The sequence below is a fragment of the Botryllus schlosseri genome, chromosome 1 (genome assembly GCF_051294905.1).
Source record: "Botryllus schlosseri isolate E-star chromosome 1, Bs_hap1, whole genome shotgun sequence".
NCBI classification, from domain to species: Eukaryota; Metazoa; Chordata; class Ascidiacea; order Stolidobranchia; family Styelidae; genus Botryllus; species Botryllus schlosseri.
In genome coordinates this window covers 25071443-25096235 of record NC_137236.1, presented here as the reverse complement: position 1 = coordinate 25096235, position 24793 = coordinate 25071443, and the positions used below count along the sequence as shown (strand labels likewise).

The window sequence follows — 24793 nt, the reverse complement described above, 5'->3', positions numbered from 1 at the left end:
ATGCGCGCTCTGCGTCGTCAGTCAGTCACTCAGTCAGTCGACAGAAAAATATATCTATATTCATTGATTTTGAGTTAATCACAATTATGATTATCGTTGATTTTAGTTCATAGGTGATGTCATCTGCTTAATCGATTTCGTATGAAGTACCGGTATCGCTCGTGACTGAAAATTCAATGAACTTGCCATTGCCATAAGCAGTTAGCATTACCTGAGAGACGAGATGATATCTTGTTTGGTGGGAAGGTAATTCAAGTAAGCCAACGAGTGATTATAATTCAAGAAATTAGCTAGGATGATTACATTCTCATATTCATGCATACCATAGATAGAGCTATTGGGTACGGTATTCAAACTGGCTCTAGTTTTACCATCAGTAGCTGCATATTTTGAATTTGGATTTTCATTATAACTGTTGCAAGGATAGATCTTGTTTGAATGAAAGGAACTCTTCTGATATCTAATTGTAACTTGTGATTTCAGTCCTAAATAATTATGAGACTTAGTTACATTCAATACCGACAACAAGATCATTACTGCGTGCACAATAGAAGATATACCATCATCTGCTGCACTAAAATTTGATTTGGCGCCGGAATTCTTGAATATTGAGTGTTATGATAAGGAGTTTACTGATTTCTGTCTGATGCTGATGTAAAAGGCAATGATCGGATTAGAGTTCCTGTTACCGGTAAGTTTAGGCTTGGCTTCAATTATCAATTTCTTCACCTCTATACGTAATTTTCCTAGAAAATGTTCCAAGCGTTTGCGACAGCAGCATCACTAGCGACTCCCTAACTGTGGATTCATCTGAACGTAATGTAATGGATGATTCAGTTGAATCATTACTGGTTTCATCTGGATCTATTGTGACGGATGATCCAGTTGAATCATCACTTTCACGTTCATAACAACTATGGCCTGTGGTCTACGACATCCCAGCTTTTCGTCAATACTTGGTGCATGGGAGCGCTGGCAATATTGTAATTCCATAAAGACTGAGAAAAGAGATCAAGACAATTACCTTTCAAGATCCTTTGCGATATACTTTGTAAGTATAATTCCATTCAATTCATCCATCCTATTTTGTTTTGAAACTCGTGCATGCATTTCGTTAGTTTGGATAGATATCAGGTAACTATATGCGGATCTATCTAACAGGTACCCCACTGCGCTTGCGCATCAGTATCGAGAAGTATGCTTGGCATTATTAAAAAACTCTCCAGTTTTGAAAGACAATAATGAAGAAAATTCCAGCTAGGTAAGCTGCATGTAACTTCAGTCGTTGGCAATGGTCATAGTCATAATACGCTATGTGGACGCCAGATATCCATAGTATACTGTCCTTGCCCGTTACCGGTGAATTCCGGACTAATACCGTAATTTTCCGAATATAGTGCGCCCCCATGTATGATACACACCCTTAAAATGACATGTATATTCTGGGAAAAAGCCTGTACCCGTGTATAGTATGCACCCTGCATTCGTAATACGTGAGTACATGAATAGTTGCGGTTTAGTATTCGATGTTGTTCTGTTTTGCGATATCACTGTCGAACAATGGTGACATAATGATCGCTAATCATAATACAATTAACTGGATTGTCTCTGAACGGGAGTAGATAGTGAGCCTGCGATGTCGGCGGCACGATAGCTTAGGCTAGCGACACACGACATCTTGCGCACGTGGCCTATTTCAGAGCACGAATGTATCAAGCAGATAACAAGAAATATAGATGTTGGCAAATGAGTTTCGCCACGAATGGGTTCTGAGTCTAACACAATATTGAGTAGCTTTCGTCGCGACAATTGTTTTCTCATTCTGTCGGTGTGTAAGCTGTTTCGCTGCATTTGCCGATTAATGTCACTGACAAAGCCTTGTTAGAGAAACAAATATATGTGTAAATGACGATCATATAATCTATTCTTGTTGACGATTTTTGGCGTATGATAAGCTTGCCAAAGAGTCCGGAATCGCTGCCAATTAGCGAGTCCCTGATGTCTGGTGAACAATTGAATACGCGCTGGTATTACGCAGCCTCGGCGACAGTTTTCGCAAATCAAAATGTCCGAACTTGCGCCACCTCGTAAGTCGTCGCCTATGGTCTCTTTTGTCATGACTATACCCGTACACTGTACGTAGCTTCAATGTAGTTCTGAAGGCAATAGCCACAATTCCAGAATACCTACAAGATAAGCCGAGTCCAAGTCGTTACCGTATGTTCAATGTTCGGTTTTTAGCTCAATCCACATTTTATCAATTCTGCTTGTGTAGTTGGCTCGCATCCAGAATACAGTAATTTTCCTCAGTCTTAACAGTTTCTGGCCCTATTTTGCCAAGTATCAGGACTCGTACTCGAAATAACTATTCTTCGTAGATGCAATGAAAAATTGATTCGAGACGAGTCATTTAACATATTTGAAAAAAAGACTAGATTCAAGTCGAGTCACCCAAAAATCGCTTATCGAGTCAATGCAATAGAACCACCTCGAACCACCCATTGTTATGTTCATTGTGTCGTGGCGCTGCCATTGTTGAAACAATGCCGATTTTTAGACTTTGCGGACTGTTTAGAGGTTTTTCCTTGCTTTTAGTAATAGTACTCTCTGCAGAGTTGAGTCCAACAATATTTGCAATTTCTTCAGGGCTGGTGGCATATTGCCTTGAGGCAGAAGTTCAAGGACTATCGAAGACATTTGGAAGCTGAATTGGTGAATCAGATGAAGCAGAAGCATGGTACAAAACGAAAGAATGTGATTGAGGAAGAAGAAGGAGCCAGCAGCTCAAGATGCAAAAGAGCCAGGGTTGTAAGTCCAGTTAATTTATATCTTGGTTTTAAGATGAGCTAGTTGAACTCTAATTTTTCAGGATGTACAATAGTCTATAGCAGGGGTCGCCAACTCAAAACGGGTCGCGGGCCACTTTTCAAATTTCGTAGCGGCCGCGGGCCGCAAGAATCCAAAATCGATATAAAGTAGGCAACCACGGCTTAAAACTCTACGTCAGTACAACGCTGTGCTACCTAACATAGGCGACGGACATAGTGACCACAAAAGAAGTAATATTTTAATGAAGGAATAAAAATACAACAAAACATCACTGGCATCAATTTCATTTTATTTTGAACTCTGAGCTGTGCACGATACCTGGGAACGCTGATCTTGTGGGGAAACCCTAAGCCAGTGGTTCTCAAACCTTTATGACACTGAAATATTTCGCCCGCCCTTCTTATCGTCATATCACAAAATGTACCCATACTGTTAGCAATCGGATAGTTTAACGGCGTGGATGGTTATGAATGTTGATGAGAGAATTCTATAATATGAATTCGGGACTATACACAGAGCAATAACTATAGCTATGAAATCGAGGTAAATCGCGCAGTGCGCGAAAAAAAATTCAGTTGACCGCAGCTCCGCGCCCCTTCAAATGCTTTAAAGCCCCCACTAGAGGACGCGCCCCCACTTTCAGAACCATTGCCCTAACCTGTTTTCTATGCGCCTCGGTCTTGTCAGTGTTTCGGCCATTACACGCCAATTTCAGCATTTTAAAATGTTTTCTTAGCTTTCTTCCGAAATCTCAAATCAAGTCGCGGGCCGCGGTGACAACTGGTCTATAGTATAAATTGTCATTGCCACGGGAGTATCATATCTTATGCATATTAAGATGTTGAAAGAGGCTGAAACCTTGATGGGAAGTGCACAACACAGAGCCGGTACAATATAGCTCAGGCCAAAATGAAGTGGCCTAAAGTTCCCGAGGCTATACAAGGATTACTAGGTGAGAGTATTATTTCATGAAATTGTGTGGCATTGCAAATTTTCCGCTAATAACTTTTTTCGAATAAATTCAAGTGCAGTGGCTCTCTAACTTCTGCCGTTGAGATGCAATTGTAGAAACTTGTTTGACTTGCGCCGCACCAATAATCGTGGCTTTCACAATAACATAGTCTCGTACCAGCCAGTTACCGTTGGATTCATTTCCGAAAATTACACGCGTTCAAAATAAATATTGGAATGCTAGAAGTGATCATCGATAGTTCTAATAACCTGTGTCTGCTTTATAGGTGATGGAGTGTTGGATTGGCGTGCTGGTATACCAACCATTTTTGGAGAAGGATACGACAATTTTCTTCATATTGGAGAGGTAAGCTGTTCGTAGATAGATGGTGTATAATATACATTGTTAAAACTAAACAGTTGGTTAGTCGATGGTCAGCTAGCTAACGTTTTTTCGATTGGTTGTAGTTCTAATTGCTGATTTTAAAAATTCAGTGGTTGTAGTTCTAGTTGCGGATTTTGAAAATTCAGTAGTTGTAGTTAGTTGCTGATATTGAAAATTTGGTAGTTGTAGCTCAAGTTAGTGATTTTGAAAATTCAGTAGTTGTAGTTCTAGTTACTGATTTTGAAAATTCACTAGTTTGTACAAGTCTGGTTTCTACCTCGCCTCGTCGGTGTCTTACAAGAATCCTAGAAGTGAGCCGTGCTACAAGTCAGCAAATACGGATTAAAAAATAAGGAACACCGGCCTGTTGTAAATGACCATAATGGTAAACCAGTGTTTCAAAATCAAGTCAATCCATATTTCTTATATGCCGTTACAACTTCTAGCAATAGAAAGTGGCAAGCTTCAGTAGACCTGGTACAGGCGTCGCGCATAGCTTAAGTAATGGATTGGGGCTCATGAGATTGAAATATACTTCATTGCAGCAGACAGACTGGTGACAAGATATTTTTAAAAGCATCAATCAAATGAGCAACATTTTGTGACACAAATTCATGTTTATAACTTGAGCAGTGGTAATATAAATTGTCCTATGTGCTAAGCCTATCTCGATATCATAATGATCTGAAGTCCGAAGATTTCATAGTAATATAATATATCTTTCAGGTTTCTATCTCTCCATATCCAACGATGGTCAACAATTCGCAATGGAGCCTGCACTTGGATGGAATCGTCTTCTCAAAAAACATTGAAAGTTTTGATGAAACACTTGCTCTTCTGATCGCAGCTCATTGGATATTGAACAGTTTCAGAAGAATATCAAGCACACTCTCACGTGCCTTTCGTCATACCTGCTAAAGCTGCCTGGCGTAGAGCTGAGAAATCTTGTTGTGAGGGCTACTAATATGTTGCCATAAACAATGGAACTGTCATCATAGGTATGTAGGGTTACCATACGGAGGCTCAAGCGGGTCATTCGAAGTCGATTGTCAGTGCAGACTTTTTATTTTAGTCAACACGACTAAATTTAAGTAAAAATATGGTAATTTTGGACTCGTCGCTTTCATTTAACACCAAAAGTTTTCCAGCTAAAAATAGCAAAATCGGCTGTCAGTCTTGATCAACTAACTTTCCTGAATTGGTAAAATTGTCCTCCTTTTTCGATTCTGTAATATGGTAACCCTATAGTAATGACTGTTTGAATACGCATAATAAAGTGCATGAAATGCCATGCTTGTATGTTTTAATTGGATTTGTATTCTGCAGTATTGCATAAAGCAAAGATGTGTGGCAGCTGACAGATAGGTTGGGGTGGAAGGTATGTCCCCCATATAAGGTAGAGGGTATTCCTCCATATATGGTGGAAGGTAATCCTCATATAGGGAGGAGGGTATTGCCCCATATAGGGTGGAAAGTATTTCCACCATGATGGGGGGTGGAGTTGCATTCCACCAGAAATGGTCAAAATGGTGAACCACTTCTAATGGAGGAAATCTCCACCTTTTAGATTTACAGTGTATGCCACGATACACATCTCACCATACATCTAATACATTGCTATAGATTATGGTGCACATGCTGGGCATCAACTTACTGTCTAGAAGAAAACCATCAAAATATACTTTTTACATGAAACTAAAACATTGTAATGAATATTTATTGCAAATCAACGTGACTTATGCCGTTACCTTGCGGATATCAGTTCGGAAATGCGAGACTTGACCTTGTAAAGTATGTCCGTATTGTTCGATCGAAACGCAACACCTCGAAAGAAATTTTTTCATCGCAAATGAGACTATAAATAGTAGAGATGGAATTGTCATTTCAGAAGGATATCAAAAATCCTAGGTATGACTTGAGTGTGTCTACTAAACTACGTGGAACTCCCGAAAATGCCTCGCGGAGCCCCTGTTTCGTGAAATACCGGTTAAGAAGCACTGGCATATATATCAGCAGCGTCTCGATGAATATGTTGAACAAAATATCAACAACATAGCAGCTTTTCATTTACCCATTCTAATAAAATATGGAATTATCTAGGAAACACTACTCCATTACCTGACTGGTAGGAATAATAAAGAAGTATTGCGACAACACCGAATTTATGTACGTGTTGCATGAATTAACATAGGTCATAGGGTATGCTCAAACGTATTCTGAATAATTCGCAATCAAAAACAAAATCACATCCGTTTAATAATTCAGTAACAAATTGCATAGACCAGGGGTGTCAAACATACCGCAGGCCAGACGATTTTATCCAGCCCGCGAAGTCATTCTGAGTAGATTTGAAAGGCTTGTATTATCATTAGCAATTTTCGATCACGGTCATAAGCAATGTTCCCTCTAAGCTGCGCGCAGTGTTGACGCGGTCTCTGCGCACAGAAAATCAAAGTTGCGGACATAAATTCCGACGTGATGACCTTTTTTTAGTCTTTACGCACTATCGTCCAAGGCTCTGCGCAGTGAGTTGGTGAGTGTTTGCAGACTCGTCAAAAATTAGAGGGAACATCGGTTGAAAGGTTCAGATACGACTGAACACAAGCTTCCGTGAATGCTTCACTGTGAACACGACCATGACAACGACCAGACTAAAGTTCGGTTGCAAACGCAAATCTCAGGATCAGTTGTTCGTAAAGTATGGATCGCGAAGGGTACAAATTAGGGCCGTCAACGCACCAGAGCGATAGTATGTATGTAATATCTGGTCAATTGCCATCGCGCATAAAGGCATTTGAGTGTGGTTCTTTATACATTTCCACGTTCAAGATGCTCCTTACTATAGTCAATGATTGACAAGCAAGTATCAGCTTTTACGATGATATGGTGTTTGAACACGAGAAATTCGTACACCCGTGAACTATACAGTAAGATTTCTCCATTCGATATAACCATAGTGCACAATATAAAGGATTTTTGTATTAATATGAAGAATAGATCTCAGTGACATTAAAACCTTACTGCGATAATGATTTTTCTTTTGATGAATTACTTTCCAAAGAACTGCACAGCGAACATCAAGATGCATTTTTTCGATGTGTGAGGCAGTGATCGTGAGATGGCAATATATGTAAGATTTCGGAAACGCACTAAAACTTTGGAGAATCTCTGCTCTGCATCACCGATGATCACATACCGCCCGAATATGAACGTGAACCTAATGGTCGCATCAGTAGCAAGCGAGTTCTTCAACTTGTTATCTTATTCGACATCTGAAACTGGTCACATCACGCACCTACCATTACCAAGAAGTATCAAATATCTGCAACCAGGGGCTCTCAACACGCAGCCCGCGGCCCGCAGACGCTTTTTTACGGCCCGCAACATCTTCGATTACTCAGTGTGAAACACTAAATTAGCTTTCGCAGAGGTAAATAGAAAACCGTTGCGTCTTATTTGACGGAGAACAGTTGTCGTAATGAAGCGATAAACTTTAAAACGACATCACTGACGGTTTCATCCGAGCTTCTGAAATACATATCTATTAGGGATTGTGTGAACGTGAGGTTCACGTTTGCGTTCTGTGTATGAACCTCAGAAATTTAGAGGTTCACGTTCACAAACGAGCCTTGGTATGTTCTGCAATGTGAACCTATTTATATTACAATTTTCCATGTTATTATAACATCTTTAGTTGAAACGCTTTGCATTTCAACTTCGGACCACGCTATGCATGGCGATTGCAGCATAAAAAAATCAACACTAAACCAGCCTGCCTTTTGCCAGTTCCAATAATTTTACTTTTTTTATGACGAAAGTTTGCTTGAAATATTCAGCTTTCCATTCGTGAATATTCAGTGACTCCTTGCTGTGAGCTTGAACCGCAATCACAGAACCTCAAGAACGGGATACACTACCTGTAGGTAGTCAGCGAGTGATGCTTATTCAACCAATCAATGAAATTGATATCAAGAATACATTGTTGTCCAATGTTAAAAATCTAGCTGGCCTATAGGATCCATCTTGATTTGATGTGTTTATTGTATCATAAAAACCAAATTCACGCAATTGGGGTGTTGGCTACTGTATAACTTGTTTATGGGGCAATATCGGCAGCAAGTATAGAAACACGTTTTAAACTCTGCTCAGTAGCAAGTCCTCGACGAAATTGTTGACAAAGCGACGGAAGATATTGATTGATACATTTGGTCACGTTTAGAAAGTCAGCATGTACTTCAGCATTGTGGCATGATATGGCCTGAGTCATCGCTAGGTATCGTGTATTATATACATTAATATAACACTTCACTGAAATGTAGTTTTAATGAGCAATGTGGCGCCACGTGACGGCTCACGATCGCGTTCACGCAGAACCCTTTGAAAAGATTCGCATTCACACGAACCTGAACCTTTCAGGGGTTCACACCATCCCTAATATCTACCTGTTCTTGGGACAAAATGTTGCTAGCTAAGTGTCAATCCCAGCAGTCCATATTTCGAGGCATTGTTGAAATTGCAGACATCTTTACCGAGACATACATCACAATTGCTTGAAATATCGCTAAAGCCAAGAACTCAGTTTGGCGAGATGGGATTTAAGAAATCTTTAGCAGACTGTGCGAATTCCCTAACTTTCACAATTTCGCAACGAGAACAACATCACCTAGCCAATATTGAATCTACAGTTGTCTGATTCAACCGTGTCCAAATGAGTACCAGCAATCTCATTCGATCTTTTATCGCAGTTTCTGAAGCAAGTTGCCACGTATGCTTTAGCTTATAGAATCAGACTAATCCACCGACTCCATGGATATTGCATAGTTAATGATTATGGTGCATTTTCTCAGAATGGATACATTCGCAGAGTAAATGCTGCCATGGCAAACGTGGGAAGCGGCCAGTTATTCTGCATCCGCAATGACGAGTTTTTATCGAGGATCACCCAAAACATCAACTTGCCAAAGTGACTTCTATAATTATTCTTGGTGTTTCAGCCATGATAGGATAATACCACTGACTTGGTTTGCTCAAAAGAGATCCCGAACGCCAAGACTTCTCATATCACTGCATTGTGCGTGAGATGTGAAGTGTTCAAAGTGACAATGTTCTCAGTGATGAAAAAAGGTGTCGAAATTAGATACTTGCTTACGCAATGAAGCAAAGACATCATTTGTAGAAGGTTTGGAATGTGCATATACCTACTTAGCAATACATGCAACGCACGCTCCATAAAGTTACTACCACTCGTTAGCATATTTTCAAGAGACAAATCGTCGTGATTTACTTGAGCCACGGGAAGATAACATATTCTCACAAATAACATTAACTACAACCTTGCTAACGCTGCCCATTAATGCTTTAGGATGCATGTTTTAAACGTCCATAGCCTATACGGCTGGTACAAGCAGTGAATTTAATAGTAGTCTACGATTAGGCCGCAACACTTTTTGAAGTTAGAATGCGGCCCGTTACTCAAGAGAAGTTGAGAACTCCTACTCTATATTATGTTAAGTAGCTGCAGTGCGTGTGATAACGTCAGACAAATGAAACAAATTTATTGATCCGGATACAAATCGTGTAGGTAAACTAATCCGAAAGTTTGATCAAACACCACGCATACACGAAGTTTTAATTACACAGTAATACGATATTCAAGATGTCTGAACTGTATCGGCAGATTTTTTTGGATCTTTGATCATTTTAGCGGAGATTGCGATGCATTAATATTACATTTAGTCTGAACGAGACCATCGTATAAATTATTAAGCTCTTGTGCTTTTGAAGTAGCCAACATACGTGTATTGTTTATTCATCACTTCCGTGGAAAGTTGAATTCAATTAAATAAGAATCAAAGATACAAAACGTATTATCGAAAGGCATGCTCCACATATTTCTTCGATATTATCATCGGATTAGTTCTATTATCCCAATCAGTATGCTGTAATATACACAATTGCGCCATTTTAATGTATTTATTATTAATGCATTATTGAAAATATTCATTTTAGTAATAGTGTTATCATTTGGGAAGTGTCGCTTAATTATGATAGCTTATATTGTCCGCCTCAATGATACCTGACCATTCACAATACCTAAACAACGGAGCGTCGACCTACGCAAAATATGAGTTTGAGTACATTGAGAGAGCACCATCGATGCATCTAAACCAGAGGTGGCCAACCTTTTCAGCCAAAGGGCGACATTTGATTGACGAACTATTGCGTGGGCCACTAGCCGCGCCAAGCGCGAAAATTTTCCGAAGTTCATAGGTCAATAATATTGTCACTTGACTATATTGCGGGCCTGCTGAGTATCGTAGGGCTGAGTTTGCAAGGAATGGACTATTCGGCGCCTGGACATATCGATATCGAACGCTTCGACCAACATGCGTCAATCATTTTTTCCTAGGTTTTATAATCGACGGTCTTTCTGCGAGCGCAAACGCAAGGTCGCATATGTTGAACGACCCTTTGTGTCGTAATCGCGAATATAGTTAGACTCAATCTGATACATTAGGCGTTCTTTCATTTTCACAAAGGGGTAACAATATTAAAAGCAAGAAATCGAGTGACAACATGTTGCGCGAAGCGTGTAGAAAATTTTTACTTTTGATAAATCTATCGCAAATTATTCTGTATTGTTGTAGTGTACGAAGATCTACCGAATGTGACTGGCTCATGGATCTGCCAATGTGTCGGGACTGATATTGTAGTCATCACATCTCAAGTGTTGCGGCCAGACTAATCAAATTTTTGGTTGGCCTTGCAAGTTCACAATCTGTGCAATCCATTTTTGATAATATTACTAATTTTGAAAATTACCTCGCGGGCCACTCAAAACCTTCTCGCGGGCCACGGGTTTGCCGGCCCTGATCTAAACTATGAAGTGCTACTGATTATTGCTAAACCAAGTATGGTAATTTCGTTTCCATTTTGATCCATGGGGAAGTAACAGTAGACCATTCTTCGCGTCGGAATATCTGGAACTGTGTATATATAATTGTATATCAATAAAGATGTGGGATAGAAGCTTTATCAGCTCAAACAAGCATGTGAGCCGAGCCCATTTGCCACACATGCTCCCAGAGCCGAGCCTAGGAGATGGTTACAATCACATTTCCACTTCCATCTCAATCATGGCCTGTTTGTATGGATTTGCAGTTGACTGCTAAGTGCTGATATTTACCTTTAGACACGCCACCGTTCTTCTAAATCGACATGTAGGCTTCTCAGGTGGCATTGCCAAGTATCCTCTTTAATGGAACGCTTTGCATGCATTATTTGATTACCATAAGTTAGTAAACGTTTAACATGAGGAATTGCCATGTACCGATAATACAATGGAGACCATATACACCCGTTACTAATAACTAGGGCTGGGCACAATGATTCGAGTACTCGAATCTGAATCGAGTATTAATTTTAATGATTCGAGTCGAGAAGTAAAATTCGATTTTTTCGAGTACTGAAATTATACGTTCCTCACTACTGAAAGTTAATTTATCAACGAGAAATATAGTTATGATACTAATTTTCACTGTTGAAGCCTTGAGGCCTTGATTGGCGGTATCGTAGCACACGAAACATACAGTACAAAGCTACGAAGGTTACTGGACGTAGCACATTTCTGAAGTCATGATTATCCCACAACATTGTCATCAAATGGAATGAAATCGGTGTAGTCGGAAAAATAGCAAAGTATGTTTATGTGATGGATATCAGACATTATAATCTTAGTGGTTGCATAAACGGTACATATTTAAACTTTGACGTATTGCGTTGTGGTATGACGTCATAATGAGTGATACTCGATTACTCGACTCGACTCGAAGCATATTACGTGATTCAGAATCGAATCACTCAGGTACTCGATTTTGCCCAGCCCTACTAATAACCTCTCGTGTCCACGTGAGCTTGCCAATATGATGATTAGTGAAAAAGGTTAAAACCACTAAGCTGGATTGTAAATTAACCGCAATATCTTATCTCGCGTGTATATTGCAGAAGCGTTCAGTGTCGAAGAATGTCCGACTTTTGCTGTATTTAAGTCGGCTTCGCTTATGATGGCACTTTTTCTTAAGTGGAGTCGTTGGTCCCTTCTACCAGAGCTAAACAGTAGGATAAAACCTACTGCTACGTCAGTATGACTGTAATTGAATATTGTCAGTTTCCAGTTTCACAGCTATCCCATATAGATTTGGGTGAAATATAAAATCTGTGTTTCCTGTTATTTTTTTAGCATTTGCATGGGTTGTTCGGAAATATCCCAGTGGCATCCTTGCTGAGCACTATTCAGTTTCGAGTCGAGTAGTAAAAAACGATTTTTTTCGAGTACTGAAATTTTATGCTTCTCGCAACTGAAAGTTAATTTGCTAACGAGCATTATAGTTTTGATACTATTTTCCAGTGAGGAAGCCTTGAAAACATCATTGGTCGTGTTACAGCATACCAGACATAGTACAGAGCCACAAACGTTACTGGAAATAACACATTTCTGGAGTCATGATCATCCCACAACATTGTCAAGAATTCCAATGAAATCGGTATGGTCGAAAAAACGCCAAAGTATATTTAATGTTAACGATAACAGGCATTATGTTATTTGTGATAGCATAAAAGGTACATATTTGAACTTGACATGGTACAGTCTGACGTGACGTCATAATGCGAGATACTCGACTCGACTCGAAGCGTATGACGTGATTCAGAATCGAATCAATCAGGTACTCGATTTCGCCGAGCCCTGACTATTACTACCAGAAATTTTTTGACATATGGTTGAAGTTGCATCTTCTACGTATCTGGTCGATTGGCACCAAAACTCATCTGAACATCTTCGGTGTTACCTCTCTTCCGATGCTACATCCTTTCGTAATGTACAACACACAAGGACCACGATAACATTCGTGTGTGCCTGGTGATAGCGATTTCAACCAACTTTATGGTTTGTGCCTCTATCGGGGACTTCGATTTCCTGGTGACTTATATTATATTTCACGAACAACCAAACTCCTCCACATGGATGTTGCGATCTTTACGTATTATATAAACCCAGGTACTTTTGAAACATACCGGCTAATTTAAGTGCTTTTTTTGTAAGGCTATGATCTCGGGTTCTTCCAACATACAATTTTCAATAAAATGTTTCAGTTCGTTGAGATTGCGATACAAGCCTCGAGATTTCCGTTGGACTATATTGAAGGTGTCTGTGTATGCTCAAGAACATTGTTGCCACCATGATCATGTGCAGATTGGTTGTTAGTTCTTTCGTTACTAGCCGATAGATCAAGCGGGTTTCCAGAGTTATATGTTGCGTGCGATATATCATTGTTTCGAGTCGCGTCGACAACCTGATCTACTCTCCATCGTTATATATCGATTCGTACAAAACTAACATTGCTAAACGATATATTTTGAGACTTAGGGCTTGTCGTAATATACAGATAGACATCGGTATAGATTTGAATATGATTTTTTTTAAATGTTTTTAGGGTACTCATGTGTGTCGTTTTATTTACTCGAATCCTATATGTCTATGTTGCGAATACAATATTTTATTCGTAGTGCCGACAATTAAATCAGAATAATACGTAATAAGTAACATTAGTAGTCGGTCTGGAAACTTATGTGCTTGATGCCATATTTCGAGCTCCGCATTGCCAGCAAACCGGAATCCCGTATTGAGGGTTTTCATTCGTAGTGCCGACAATTTAACTGTCAACAACCTATGACAAAGTGGCGAGATAGCGCGGTGGTATAATCCGCGGCTGTAACACCAATGGGTGCGGGTTCGAGTCCGACCGACGTCGACTTCCGATACCTAAGTGTTGGAGGTTTACCTAGGCTCCTCCTCACCACCTCATCCGCGTCAGCGTTGTCTTACAAAAGCCTATGGGCCGTGCTATAAGTCGGCAGTTAAGGAAAATAAGAAGAATATCGACCTGGTGTAAATGACCATAGTAGCGTTTCTCATAGTGGAGGGGGAGTAGGAGTAGAAGGAGAACTATTACTCCTCACACATCTCCGACCTCTGTCTCAGTCCCTTGTAATGTCCATTACCACGCCCAATCAGAATATGAACATTCATATTTTTTGTCATTTCTTCAACATGAATCGATGAGCCGTTCTGAAGAAACTCAAAGCTTTGCCTACTTTGATTTTGCAATGTCGGTCGAATTCGTACGAAACGCAATTCAGCCCGTTGCGACTCCAAACTTTCGTAAATTATGTACAATGTTATACATTTCACCTATACGCCTAGTTCAGGAACGGGCAATTTCAACAGTTGGCGGGCCGGATATGGGAAAATTAAGTAGGGGAGACCGGGTACAATTGTAACAGTTTCGGTAGTTTCTAATATTACGTATTTTTCTCATGAAAATTTCATTTGCAAATTTTTATATAAAGAAGCCAACAAATGTCATAATCGGCCCGTACCCAGGGGCAATTTTACCACATATGCGTTGCAATTTTAAAAGTTTCATTTATAACTAAAACAAACGGAATGAACAACGAAAAATGGACCATTAAACTGAAGTAAGAGAAGTTTGAATGCTTCCAGGATACGCCCCATCGCATTTTGGCATCTGAATACAATGTCACCCTTCGCGCTTTCTTCTCGAGCTCAAGGTGTACAAGAAACACGTTTATTCCATCATATCCCCACACAGATTCTGCCACTTCTACCAAGGTGCTGTTGTTCAGCGGGCATAATGGGTGGGTTGGACACTCGGTCACCTGCGAAGGTGCCAAACCGACCTGGCTCAAATATATTGGCTGAATGGGCAGATGCTAGTAGCAAAACGAGGACACAACATTTTATGGTGTCAAAGATAATTCCATTCTTCTGTTCTACACAAAATAAAAATAAATTGTTCACATTAAATGACAAAATGTAAGTAGGCCATGTTCAAAATCAGGGGATGACAATGCAGACATGGGCAAATTATCAAGCGAGCATCGAAGATCAACATGAGAAAGGCAGGTGGATTCACGGAAATAACCGAACCCTAAGCTTCACATCCCACTTCTATATGGCCATTCCCACAGATGATTATATTAGAATTTGTATGGCAAGGTAGAATCTGTTCTGGTATTTACCTTCTGGCTGTTGCAAGATTCATCTGCAGTAGATGAATAGTTATACCAAACATATGAACAAGGATATTCAGCATTGAAAAGAAAAGATCTTGTAACGTGGCAAAAGTGACAGAGTGTTACAATTGTCCTTGACACACAGGGCCATGTTTGTGTCTCAGTATGCAACTTCCCGGCGATGCAAGTCCTAGTTTTCCTATCATCACGGTAGACTATGGTAACATTGTTCCAGCTACATATATTGCATTGTAACGATTTGAGGTATTACTCTTCTGAAAAAATTATTCCAGACCAGAAAATATTTACTCAGGTGTTCAAAATTTCGTTTTTCTCATTATTCCGGGGTTTCGCGTCGTAGCTCAACGTAACTTCTGAAATTAGGAGACATAACTGCCGCATGCGCACTCAAACTATCAAGGCGATTTCTCCACCATCCTAGCGGTGAGGCCGATTGTTACATTTGTTCTCGGTTTTCCTTACTTGGGGGACCGCATTCCTGCATCGACACATTACACGCGTAGTTATCCAGCTATACAGGGATTTATCGCACTTATTGTAAACTTGAAGTATGAAGCATAGCGACCAAAGCAGAATTGAATTGATTTATTAACGGAATGTACTTCAATAACTGTTGAAGTCAATGAGACATCTGTGGTCGATCATAGTTAGTAGGGGTGGTGTGAACGTGAGGTTCACGTTCGCGTTCTGTGTGTGAATCTCATAAATGTGGAGGTTCACGTTCACAAACGAACCTTGGTAGGTTCTGCCCTGTGAACCTTTTTGATGTTTTACAATTTTCACTTTATTATAACATCTTCGGTTGAAATGTAATGCATTTCAACAGCTTGCCACTCTATCCATGGCGCTGACAGCATAAAAAAATCAACACTTAACGAGCATGAACCTTGACAATCTCAAAAAATTTACATGCTTTGTTACAAAAGTTTACTCGAAATATCCAGTTTTTCGTTTTCGAATATTTAGTGATGTTAGCCTGACCCGCAATCACACAGCAGCAAGAGCGAAATACACTACATGTAGTCTGCGCATGATGCTTATTCAACCAATCAATGAGATCGATATCTTTGTCTGGTGTAAAAAATCTAGCAGTCGTACGGTCTCAATCTTGACTTCATATTCATTGTATCATAAAAACCAAATCCGTGTTATTGGGATGTTGCCTACTGCTGTGTAGCTTGTTAATTGGATCATATCGATGGCAAGATTGCCTTAGTTCAGGGAGCTTCAACGCCGTGCCCACTTGATCTAGGTGGCCGGAAAGGACCAGATGAGTAGCCCGCGAGCCTGTTCTAAAAATAGTTCGAATCGCATCATTCACCAATATTCGTTGGATTATTACCGGTGAGGTTTTAAATATGCAGATTCATTGATTTAGCTATTCCTGTTTAATTCACACTAACATGTTACTTACAAATAACAATACAAATATATAAACACTTAATATATATATATATGTATATCGACTTTTCAATTAAATAAAATGAAATGGGAAAAAGAAAAAAGAAAACAAAAGAACATCGAGATAATCAGTTTTGGGCTCGTGTTAAGCGTCTCCAACGTAGGCGGTCGTGGGCGTCTTCAAGCGACAGCCCGCGTTGCGCTAGATCAGTCTCCATTGTCGAGCGCCATGTTTTCTGATTCCAGCCACCTCTGCGCCATGGTTCCGTGGGAATGTGATTGATGATGGCGGGGGCTGCTTGCAATTACAATGAGTAATATACCCACATGTAAGTAATAGAATCACAAGATAACGAAGACGTAGGATACAGCGCATTGCATATACAGGCGACATGACGGAATGCCATCCACGGTCTTCTTGAAATGGCGGGGGGTTCCGTTATGGTAGCTCGACGTCCAGGACAATGCCAGAGTAGTAAACAACATTACTATTTGGTAGCAGATAGCCGTGATATAGTAGCATATTTTCAATATCTGTATGCCCATTACGTAGCCTATTGCATCTTTTGACACAGATTATTTCTCTTACACTCAACGCAGTTTACTACCATATTTCTAACTTTCTGTAATCGTTGCTGCTGTCCGGTATAATGAAATCTGTCATGTCTGGATGCTGAATAGTTGCAGATTGAAATTGTCACACTGCAAAATAGCACCACCTCAAAGTCCATCAGGCTGCAGCAAACCTTTTGTGCATTGTTGACACAGAAACGTACAATGGTGAATGCGCATCACCTATGAAGGTTGCAAGCATGTTTGCTTCAACTTATCGTTGTGACTCAGCCTTTTCGGACATGAACTTCATCAAAAACCAACACAAAACACGCCTCACTAATCCGTGCCATACCAGGCCTTCCAATGTCTGATATAGAAACAGATAACATGATGTCCGATCTAAAGTGTGACATGATTTATTTTGAAGTTTGAGTCAACTGTCGTTGTATAATTTATATCAACATGGTGCGATCTAATTCATGATTTCTTAAAAAGAATTAGTGGCTAGCTAGTTAAAATGAGATATTTCGATTTGAAAGTCTTACAGCAATGTGATTCCTGCCTAATGCTATGAACATCTAAGAGGAAATTCAGTCTGGTATAGGTAAACGGTGGGAGTAAATGGTAGCCCGTCGCTTCGATCATCACCGAATAGGTAGCCTAGCTCTTGGTTGCAAAAAGGTTGGTGACCCTTGCTCCAGTTGATACATTTTGCGACGTTTAAACGTCCATATATGCTTCAGAATTGTGGCATTATGTGGTCCGAGTCGTCACTAGGTATCGTGAACAATAATATAGGCTATCATTTCACTGAAATGTAGCGTTTGAATTAGGAATATGACGTCATGAGGTTCACGTTCGCGTTTACACAGGACCATTCAAAAAGGTTCGTCCCCACTTGTCAGAGTCACACACCACCCCTAATACTTAGTAAAGATTCTTTGAACTCTGGCTGCACGTCGTACACAAAAAAGACAAAATATAAATTTTTGTGAACGAAAATGAAGAAGGAATAACCAAGTAGTGGAGAATTGCGGAAAACTGTGACCGCCGGTCACATTATTATTTAAGACCGAAAACTGTCTGCATGCCACTCAAAATCACGTCACGGGCCGGTTCCGACCGTATGTCGCCGGTCCCTGTCCTATAGTTGGTATCCATGAATGGTTTAAAGAATGCCTGAAACGAAGGACCGACAAAACAAAACGAAAATTAAAATATGATCCTTCGAGTTATAATAGAGCAGTGGTTCCCAAACGGTGGGGAATTTGATGGTTTCTGGTCGGGAATAGACGCATCTGTTACACATTATATACAGGATAGTCCACATATTTACGGAGAAACATCCGCGATTACTGTTTCCAGTTAACTGCTCTGGAATGTATGTATCTAAAATTATATTGCGTGTTGTTCACAAAAACTAATTTCAACTATGGATAATGATGACGTCACAAACGCATCCAGCACGACCAGCATGACGTGAAATAATGGTTTCGCTAAATTTTGAGGGTTACCAGTATCGATTCACATGTCCTTTTATGTTGCATTTTTAGGCGATTGTCTTGCGTACTGACACGGTTGTGTGTCTTGTCCAGTCAAACAAGCAATGCTGCGTAATGACAAAATGTATAAGAAAATGCGACGATAGTTATGGGTAGTAGGTGTTAGGGCGAATGGGGTTTAGCTACTCGGCTTTTTGCCCTAGGACGATATCTGGCGATATTGACTCCTGTACTATTTCAATGGTTTAGTTTTCGGTAGCGGGGAATGAATACTCGGAATAAATCTGAAGTGGGGAATGAAGACAAAAAGGTTGGGAACCACTGTAATAGAGCAAGTAATTCAAGTGGAACAGCAACTATGGGCGGTATAGGAGACTTCAGAAGCCAATATGGCAAAATCAAATATGGGGCATAATATAGCTGACCGTGTTCGAGAGTTAAGAATAGTACACAGACAACACACCAATTTAAATCAAGTTCAAATGCAGATCCCATAATGTCAATACCATTACCGAGTAAAATAAAATAATGAAATAGGATACAATCGATCAGGTATATTTTTGCAGCTGAAGTGTGCTCGTCGCAGTTTTGATTTCTTAAATCAATTATTCTCTATTCTCCCCAACACCAATCGTCTCTATCCTTCCGCCCCGGGTCGTAAGGGTGATTTCCGTAGACTCTAAAAACATCAATTCACATCACTTCGAATAAATTTGATAGTTGATTCATTGTTAAGTTAAGTATTAGACAGAATCATCTCCGCTTACCTCCGACCCTCGAACTACGAAATGAGTCCGCAAACCGCGACGCAATTTTCCTTCTCTCAGCTAAAAGCCTATCGGGAAGGTTGGAGTAGAGGAATGGGTTAAGGGCGCTGTTAATGGGGAGGATGAGTAAGCCTGTTGGTAGGTAAGCGTCGTTCGGAATAGCAACGCCTGAAACGTAAAGCAATTATTATTAAACGTGATTTACAACATATGACTGAAAATCAAAATATTTAAATATGTTCGACGGAAAAGCACGCTCGATTATCTGAAAATTGCTTTTCAGAGTAAATGAAAAATCTGCCGGGATAAACATGACAAATCAGGATGTCCTAGCGGAGATATGTTCGTGTTCAGCTCTCAAAATTGTCATTCCTAATATGTGGTACTATAGTCGGTTTGTATATTACACTACTGGTAGCATTCGCGGTTTCGTATACAATCACGATAATGTACCATCGGATATTGCCAGGAGCTAATTATTTCTACATTTTCAGAGTATGTCCTACTACAGACGGTTCGCACTGCTTAGTCAAGTGGCCGTGAATTTCACCTGTACCTCAACTAAAAAATTTCCGTGAAACTACCAACTTCTTAAAGTTTGGATTTTGACAAATGTAAAGCAATTTTTTGATACCTTCGCATCTCGTATATATGTGTGAAATCAGCACAAAAATGGACTGTCCGTAACGAAGTACTTCTCGTTTTCCCATGGAAATCAAGTAGGTTATGCCTACTTTTACCAAGTACTAAAGTATGTATATTGTCTTAGGCTTTTTTTAACTTGAGGCTTTCCAGGTGAATCTAGGCATACAATACGTACTCTTCTACTCACCTAGAAATCGCCACTTCAACTGTTACACGATAAATTTACGACATTACACTCTACTCACCTAGAAATCGCCACTTCAACTGTTACACGATAAATTTACGACATTACACTCTACCTTACTCTGAGTAGAAGAGATTAGTGTTGTCAAGGTGGTTTTTCCGAGATTGAGTGATTCTGTGATGCTGTACAAAGTGTACATACTTCACCTTTCGAGACAAACTTAGCTACAAACCACGTTTTCGGTCTTTCCTGAGAAAGATTTCGTACAGTGGACAGGGTTATTGCGTCGCCTTTCGTCTAGCGTTGTATTAAGGTAATGTATTTTATTTATAGTAATTAGCAGTGTATTTTTTTCCTATAAGTTATAGGTCAGTAGTTAGCCATTATCCGCGATTCAAGCTACGGAAAATCAACGGTGTGTGGGCTTTAACGGTCAATTGGGAATCGGTCTTCGCTCGCAGCAGATATTCCAGTCCAGATCTAGAAAAGAACTGATACTACCGCTACAGACAATTGACGTAATCCCTACACACACACTAAGGGACGCCCACCGTGTCTGGATTTTAGCGGTTCCATTAAAAACGTGTTTTGAGCACTTCCGGTGAAATAGCCCTAATTCTTCATACAAGTTCATCGCGAGTATTGATCTTTCCGTTACTAATCTATGGCTACATCAGCAAAAAATATGGAAATATATCGATGAAAACTACTTTCACCACTGCTTATTTTGGTACTTTTCAGACCTCTGATTTATACTTCGATTTGAACAACTTTTGATACGTCTTGGACAGAAATTTATGGTATTTCCCTACTTCCATGCTTAAGCAGCGCCGCTGACTGATTATATCCCGTCAGCGCTGTGTATGGTTTACTTTCGTATTATGCAATATAATAAGTAAGCACCTGTCATCTGTAAGAAACCCATGATGCAGACAGGCATCCAGCAGAGAAAATCGGATACGAGGATCCTGGTGACTTTACGTTGCATTGCAGCGCTTTGTTTGCTTCTTTTGTCCCGCGCCTTTGCCGATTCCAAGGCTTTGTTATTGTTAGCCTTCCTGTTGAATTACCCCAGTAAGAATTTGTCAGTAACACTGGCTCCACTAGGAATAGAAGTAATGTCGTGTCTCTGTTGCGAAACACACAGCCGAACATACCAAGCTCCGTGCAGTTCGACATGACAATTTGTGAACACATTGGTTGAAAATAAGTAAATGTATCTAACCAGCTAACCAACATTCTAGCAGGTTTCCAACAATGCATCATTTGACGAAAAACCCATCGAATCGGTAAATACTCCAGGAATCATGTAGTTTTCTAAGAATTTAATAAGCTTGCGAATGGCGCCGCATAACCTATAACGCCTCGTCGCCTATGGTTGTTGGCTCGAGTCACAGGTCTTCCAAGTATTTATGTCTTGCAGGTGTATCCTATCTTATAATTGACCACATTGCGTACGCAGTGTCGAGGGAAAAACCCAGATTGATCGTGAGAAGTCAAGCTTCCAAAATCAGCGACAAAAACATTGACAAGGACGCATGCAAGCGAGGGAGAGAGAGAGAGATAGATGGTGAATTGATGCGTGACTGAAACTCGTTCCAAAGGATTACCGAAGGCAAGGACCAATGAACATTACAACATTCATTATCATGGTACAAATAAACTGATTAGGCGATAAGCCCCAAAATTGCTTAATAAAACGAACAAATTTGCTTCCTTGATATTGTTAAGGATTTCCATGATTCTATCAGACCATACATTGTCTTTCAGCAATATTGACGAACTTTTTACTGATACAGAATCAACGTCAATAATTATTATTAGTATAATTACAAATTGCCTATTCGAACCTGTACAACGCGATGTAACACACCAGCATCAAGAAAAATGCCAGGAAATTAAGCACCAGGAAAAGAAACGAGTACACCCACGAAGTGTCTTGTCGATCTGGAAACAATGTTGGGAGACACACTGTGTGGCTTGAGTAGTATCCGAATTCGTAGGTCGGTCTGATGGGGCTACTGGAACTGAGTTGAGCGAGAAGCCGTCTCAGTTTAGCCCACTGTGTGCTTCTGCGTGAATCAAACAAGAATTGAACGTAATGATTAGCAAATAGGTTCGGTTCTACCTGTCCACGTCCACATGGTTTGTACCGTTGCTCATCAAGCCGAACCAGTTGAGAATTCGATCTCTGTCGGTCTGACTAACTCTTGTTTTAAATATCGACGTGTCATTGAACCTATTCGAAATGAAAGTTGGTATTAGCAGGGTTCTTACATTGACAGTCAATTCTGTGGTTGTTATTTTATCGCATTTGTGACTTGATACTATGAAAAGTCGTTAATAGAGTCCTATCCCACTACTGACATCATTGTCGCTCAAGAGTGTTTATGAATCTTTGTTCGTCCATGTGAGGGTCTGCCAACTCGTGACCAGAGCTGTAATTTTCGAAATAAATAATAACAGATCAAGTTACCCATGTAAGTTAGTGTGAAATTGCAACGTCTACCGAATATTTCATTATGAGGACAGCAGAATTTGGAATGTTGACAGCAAATAAGTCAGTTCCGACGCATTAGCGTAGCCAGAGGAGGCGCAAGATTCCTTGCCACCCAGGCTTTTCGTTAATCTTTGTAAATTTACATAAGTCGCGGCAGATTTATTGAACTCGACATTTTATCTTGACGGTTTTCCCCCTCGTTCGTGCCACTATATTTATTGCTGTTCCCTTGATTGATTATGATAAGAAACATATACCTACATTAGGGTTGTTCAGAATTGACCGACTTTCAAAAAGTCTAGGTTTTCAGTCCGTTTCCCATGCCTTATACCTTAAAAACAAATTCTGGCAACTTTTTTTTGTAATTCATCCCCTGCATCCGTGTGCACATTGCCGTTTTCTCATGCACCTAAAAATTTATTCGGAATTAGGGGATTCCCCCGTTGTCAGTGACTCGACAGGAATGGCGTGTGTTCTCATTGACGTGACGCGTATGTTCTAGCGCTGATGAAGCGCTGCGCACGGCTGTGAAACGGGGATCATTGATTAGTCAGGTGCCTTGCTGCTTTGTTGTTGATGGACTGTGTTTACGATTGAGGTGCAGGACTTATCAGGCGGCGTTTTGACTCATGCTATTAGCGAGTTTAGCGCGTGATTAGTGAACATAGTATTATAGCAGTATACAACTATTTGATATAATAGACCTGATACTCTTTTCCTTTCTACTGGGATAGAAACAAAGCTTGCAAATGTCTATTCCAGTGACTGGGGAAACCGCCAGTCGGTTGCTCTAAATTTTTTGTTATATCCCAAGATATCAATATACTGGTATGAGTTTTTCCAATTTAGGAATAACTATCTTCGATAATCTATAACTGGATCTAATCTGGCTACTCCTGTGCAAGTTATGAAGTATGTGTTCGACCTAAAACTCTAAAAGAACTGAAATGTTTTCCACTATTCTTTGTTGCTTGACTGAGTTTATGTATATCTGTTTTTCTAGGATTAGCTGTAGTGCGAAATGTCTGAAAAAAAAAGAAAATCGTCATCTAGTGCAGCAGTACCGAAGAAAACTACAAGAACACGATTGCAGACACAGCATTTCTTAGTTGGGCCATCTGAGGAAGCCATTACGGGATCGAAGTTGCCCACTCTGAGGCAAGTTATGCAATATGTGCTACACCTGAGAGAGCATTCATTTTTTTAAAATGAACCAGTCAAGTCACACATCCAGATCGCAGTAGATGAAGTGATCGGTTTTTGGTTACTTGCTGGCATATAGACTATCACAAAAGTCAATGCCACTAAAAGATTGGAAACATTATGGAAACAATGGCTGTCACTAAAGAAAACTGCAGGCCGGCAATATGTATCAAAAAAACAAAGCGACTTTGAAGCTAAACTGAGTAAGCTAGGGATATAGGAGCCCCTGACGCGATAGCGAGAATTGAAGCTAGTAGATTTCTTTCTGACGATAAAAAACGTGAAGACATAGCATTTTATCAGGATCAAAGGGGTCCGAGATTAGCAACGATCGGTGGCAAAGATAAACTGTTGAAAGTGAAAACCATGCAACAAAAGAGACGGACCATGAGTGCAAGAGAGTCTGAACCAGCATCAAGTAGCGAAGGTGAATTTACAGAGAGCTTATCTGTATCTTCACAGGTAGCTGACACTTTTCACAGCACTGATTTTGAACTTGCACAGTCGACATCTGGGCATTCCGCTGAATTTGTGACTCTAAAAGCTCCTTTAAACCTATTCAGTGACGAAGACCTATGCCAGGTTTTTGATCGCTTGCAAGTCAGTGATAATGCCGCTACCATGATAACTGCAGCACTGATTAAAGCTTGCGATGGCAACCCTAATGACTTCCATCTTTCAAGATCTGGGGCCTATCGACGACGCATTGCAAATCGTTTGAAAATTTCCGAATCTATCTTTGAAAAAATATCCACC

General features: G+C 40.1%; 2 protein-coding genes across 6 annotated transcripts in view; one reads left to right on the top strand and one right to left on the bottom strand.

Annotated features, from left to right (window-relative positions):
* Window positions 1-239: 239 nt before the first annotated feature.
* LOC145445626 (uncharacterized) lies at window positions 240-5748 on the top strand. 3 transcript variants are annotated; one of them, XM_080323832.1, is made up of 6 exons: window positions 247-691; window positions 751-1261; window positions 2647-2808; window positions 3668-3781; window positions 4068-4147; window positions 4892-5748. In XM_080323832.1, the coding sequence occupies exons 4-6, from the start codon at window positions 3739-3741 to the stop codon at window positions 5081-5083; spliced, it is 315 nt and encodes a 104-aa protein (XP_080179958.1). In that variant the 5' UTR covers window positions 247-691; window positions 751-1261; window positions 2647-2808; window positions 3668-3738; the 3' UTR covers window positions 5084-5748. The 3 variants fall into 3 exon arrangements, with proteins under 3 accessions (XP_080179973.1, XP_080179958.1, XP_080179964.1); XM_080323847.1 differs by lacking the exon at window positions 751-1261 and having other exon boundaries at window positions 240-691; XM_080323838.1 differs by lacking the exon at window positions 751-1261.
* Window positions 5749-17629: 11881 nt separating this feature from the next.
* The window catches only part of LOC145445663 (uncharacterized), a 48854-nt gene continuing 41690 nt past the window's right edge, over window positions 17630-24793 (bottom strand). Inside the window, exons 19-23 of one of the 3 annotated variants that reach the window (XM_080323858.1) lie at window positions 22463-22573; window positions 22185-22403; window positions 21238-21392; window positions 19506-19673; window positions 17630-19417 (exon numbers count right to left, since the gene is read on the bottom strand). In XM_080323858.1, the coding sequence (XP_080179984.1) occupies window positions 19344-19417; window positions 19506-19673; window positions 21238-21392; window positions 22185-22403; window positions 22463-22573 (727 nt within the window). In that variant the 3' untranslated portion in view covers window positions 17630-19343. Of the gene's footprint in view, window positions 19418-19505; window positions 19674-21237; window positions 21393-22184; window positions 22407-22462; window positions 22574-24793 lie in introns of all 3 variants that reach the window. The other 2 variants (XM_080323857.1, XM_080323859.1) reach the window with 2 other exon arrangements.

Excerpts from the sequence above, each read along its gene's own strand:
- LOC145445626 (XM_080323838.1), top strand. The coding sequence starts at position 3,739 with ATGAAGTGGCCTAAAGTTCCCGAGGCTATACAAGGATTACTAG. Across the intron at positions 3,782-4,067 it reads GGCTATACAAGGATTACTAG|GTGATGGAGTGTTGGATTGG; the intron begins GTGAGAGTATTA and ends TCTGCTTTATAG. Across the intron at positions 4,148-4,891 it reads ATTTTCTTCATATTGGAGAG|GTTTCTATCTCTCCATATCC; the intron begins GTAAGCTGTTCG and ends TATATCTTTCAG.